Raw genomic sequence first — 3,795 nt, 5'->3', positions numbered from 1 at the left:
CCCAATAATTAGAGATTCTCAGTGTCATTTCAGGTTTCAAATTGGGATCATTCCTATATTACGTACAATTCTAATTTCAGTGGAAAAACCAATCTATATTTAGAAAGCCACTTAATTGTCCACAGTAGAGTCCCATACTCTAATGTGTACTGTCACATGTTCAGAATCTTGAATTACGCAGTTCTTGTTCATGCCCAATTCGTTAAACGTATTACAGGATTATAGGTATAAACGGTAATATGTTTATAAGTTTATAATATACGTTAATTGTGCAACTACTATTATTTTACACTGTCGACACAAATGTAGTGTCACCGTCCGCGACGGTGAGTGGTTTCCAGAGGCGGGGAACATAGAGGAAGAGTGTATCGATGTGCTTGTCAAATAGCGTCTTGTCCTTGAGGTTGGCGTGGAGTCCAAATGTGTTACCGCGACATCCAGAACGATCCTCTGGGAGAGAGTCATGCAGGTCAACATAGAACAGTTTACCTGGGCCGTACTTGGTAGTTGAGAGTGAATAGGAGACCGTCAGAAATTCCGGGTGCGCGCGAGTGTACAAAATAGCGGATTAGATAGAGATCGGGACCTGGAGAAATAGCCGAGTGGATTGGGTCTCTATGACAGCCACAAGTGAAAAAAACCCACGAAGGCTTCCCAACAGTGTCTATGTTGTGGTGCAGAAAGTTGCAGTCCGTATTCTGGACGATGAAGGTGCGTGAGGGTGGAGTGGTACAAAACTGCTCAGGTGGTTCCAGTAGTAGATATCTTGTCTGAGAACTATACTCTTGTGTATCGGATCAAATACTATTTTCGTAGGCACTTCCATTCCAGAGGGGAGCCTTTCACCAACAGTGGAAGGGACCACCACTGCGGGCTATGCAGAATCGAAATGAGAGTGCTGTTTTTGTGGACGCAAACAAGTCTATGGTGGGGTGGTAGTTTAAGAAAGACATTGCGTAAAATCATAAGTGTTTAGCATCCATTCTTCGGTCTCAACTCCAACCAGGGGTTTGTAAGTGAGTTTCATGCCTTACTTCTCTGCCATTTCTAGCGTGGCAGAACGACTCAAGTGATGACATCTCGATGATGATCGTCGTAGGCACAGATGATAGGAGGGCCCGAGTGAGGTACACTTGTGGTAGAAGACGGGGGCGGTATAGCCTGAGAAGAAGCGACCGGTGGGGGTTGAGTGCCAACTTGGGGAGCGAATGCCACTAAGACATCGCTTGGGGGCGGGAGCGTATCGTCCTGAGACCTGTGCGATATGTGAGTCTGCTGGTGTTTTAGAGTTTTTAGGATTCAGGGTTTAGGGGTTTAATAGCGATGTCAGTGTGGTTTTTAATGCCAAATCTTTAGCGGGTGGGCGATGATGTGGTGATGATGGTCGAGATGTGGCTCGAGCAGCCTCTATAGCATCCAGGCATTTTGCCAGTCCTTGATGCAGGGATTCAACGGACGGAGGCGGCTGGACTGCAGAAGTAGTAGAGGTAGCAGCAACTTTAGGGAGAGTGGTGTCATTATCAACATTCACATGTGTAGCTTTATTCGTTCGCAGATGAGTAGTGGAGAGACTTCGTTACTATTATGGACGCCAAGGAAGTAAACACTGTCAAACTACGTCTTTGTCTGCAAGCTCTAGCCCATAGAGATATACTGCCTTGGGTGAAAATGACCGAGAAAACTGTGTTTTGCTTAGCGGTCAGTCAGCTACTGCTGTGACACGTTTGCACCAAGTCCGGAGAGTGTCGTCGCCATCACGTGCTGGAGAAAGACTCGAGTAACTCAAATTGAACAAATTCCGTTTGCTCAATTTACTCCACACATACTTACGTACAAAATGCACTTAGATACAGGCGTACCACATCAATCGCAACTGCCTTTTGGGTCAGATTGTACGAACAAGAAATAATTTTCCCCTAGTGTTGTCATGCTCGACTCTGGTTACTCACACACGAGACACACTAGCTTATGCACACCACTCATGACAAAGACATTGGCGAACAACGTGCGAAGGCGATACTATAATTTTTAAGTTGCCCAGAAGTTAGCAGCACCCGATGACATACCGGCAAGCCGCCTGCCTCAGCATCTTTTGTCATAGACAATACTCTTTGTCGGTTAGTTGGATGCACACAGTCTAGAGCCTGATTCAATCAAAATTTATCTTGCACATATTTGCACTCTATACAGGAATATAGGACAGCCATTTCCAAAGCACCAAGACCTAGTAATGGTGCTGCAGAAGGCAATTCAAAGCCGCAGAGTCGCCGAAGGTAGATTCTGTAACAAGTCATACCCAAGCGCCCACGACGTCCACTTACCCCCACACTGATCAAGCACTATTTTTGAGCCCTGTTACATTCGACAGACCGGCGACAAGTTGGAACCAGTGCGACTGTATATGACTATACTGGTAGGTGGTTTTGGTGTTATGCGCTACGGTGAGCTAACCGTACATACGGATCTCAAAATCTATTCGCCTTCTATGCATGCGCATCGCGGTAAAGGTGCGTGCTTTGATGGTAACTTACGCAGAGATTACTCTTCCCATATCCAAAACCAGCCTAAATCGTGTAAGCATGATTACAATCCCTAAACGATCCACACGCAGAACGGTACACTATATACAGTTATTGCGCGCTTGTCAACTGGTCGTGTCACACCAACAGTGAACTCGACACAGCAAACATATTTTTACTAAACGGCGAAGCATATTCTAACTCGGCGTTCATTAAGATGTTTAAGAAGACTTTAATGCGTTGCCATCTATCAGTTAAGCAAAGATCATAGCCTGTGCATTGAAGAGCTTACCGCACTTTTGAAAGCTGGCATCCCAGAAGGCAGAGCTATAATTATTGGTCGATGGACATCACCCGTCCACCGAATTCACTAGCAACGTACAAACTTCGACAGTAATAAGTCAGCACATTCAGCAACATGGTTTGCCAACATCATGCCCATTGGAGTTTTTTCTGTCGCTCCCGAAGCTGCTACTTCTAGGTGGTGAAATCCAACAGGAACGATGATGAGTGGTGTCAAAGTACGGCACCCAAAGGTTCCGTCCGTTTGCGCCGCCCCGCTGAATGTTTTTTTCTTCCTATAGAGGACACAATGATATCTCACCTGACGGTGCGAGCTTTCAGCCTACATACAAACGTGGCTCACTGTCGTTTATCTCACAGTCATCATAGCCCTCTGAAAAAGAATCATTTCCGGAGCTATGCTTTTACATATTTTTCTGCGGGTAAAAAACTTGGTTAGGACTTAGGGTTCAGATTTTGAGACCGAAGATTTCATTTGTAAAATAAATAAAAATAAACAGAGAGAAATATCATATGCACAGAGATAAAGTCAATGTCAACACAGTCCACAGAGAGGTGATCACTGGTCAGGGAAGTTTTGAATATCTTCATTTGTACACTCGCGTATTCCTTTAACCACTGTAGATACTGAACTAGAGAGCTTAAATGCGATTATCTTCTCTAATACACTTATCGAAAGTCACCAAGGTTTATCGCACAGGTTTAACTTATTCTAAGACCATTCGGCAGTCAACACACGAGCATGAGTGCCCAGGAATACATTGAAGATGAGGAAGATCGAAACGGCATTCGGTTTTCTTGGAACATATGGCCGTCGTCAAGATTAGAAGCACAGCGACTAGTTGGTCAGTGAAAACGGAATGAATATATGAGTCGATCATAATGGAATATAACATAATGTTAAACGTAATAGCTCACTTTATGTATATACGTATGTATGTGCGTATGTATGTATATATGTATGTATGTATGT

At 44.3% G+C, this 3,795-nt stretch overlaps 1 protein-coding gene across 1 annotated transcript; it reads right to left on the bottom strand.

Moving 5' to 3' along the window:
* Nucleotides 1-1,065: 1,065 nt before the first annotated feature.
* On the bottom strand, nt 1,066-2,099 carry SARC_13395 (hypothetical protein; the record flags this gene model as incomplete). Its single annotated transcript, XM_014292474.1, has 2 exons — nt 1,066-1,272; nt 2,067-2,099. 2 exons carry the CDS (start codon nt 2,097-2,099, stop codon nt 1,066-1,068), a joined length of 240 nt encoding a protein of 79 aa, XP_014147949.1.
* Nucleotides 2,100-3,795: the final 1,696 nt, after the last annotated feature.

This window comes from Sphaeroforma arctica (genome assembly GCF_001186125.1).
Source record: "Sphaeroforma arctica JP610 unplaced genomic scaffold supercont1.3230, whole genome shotgun sequence".
Lineage (NCBI taxonomy): Eukaryota > Ichthyosporea > Ichthyophonida > Sphaeroforma > Sphaeroforma arctica.
This window is presented reverse-complemented; position numbering and strand designations above follow the sequence as displayed.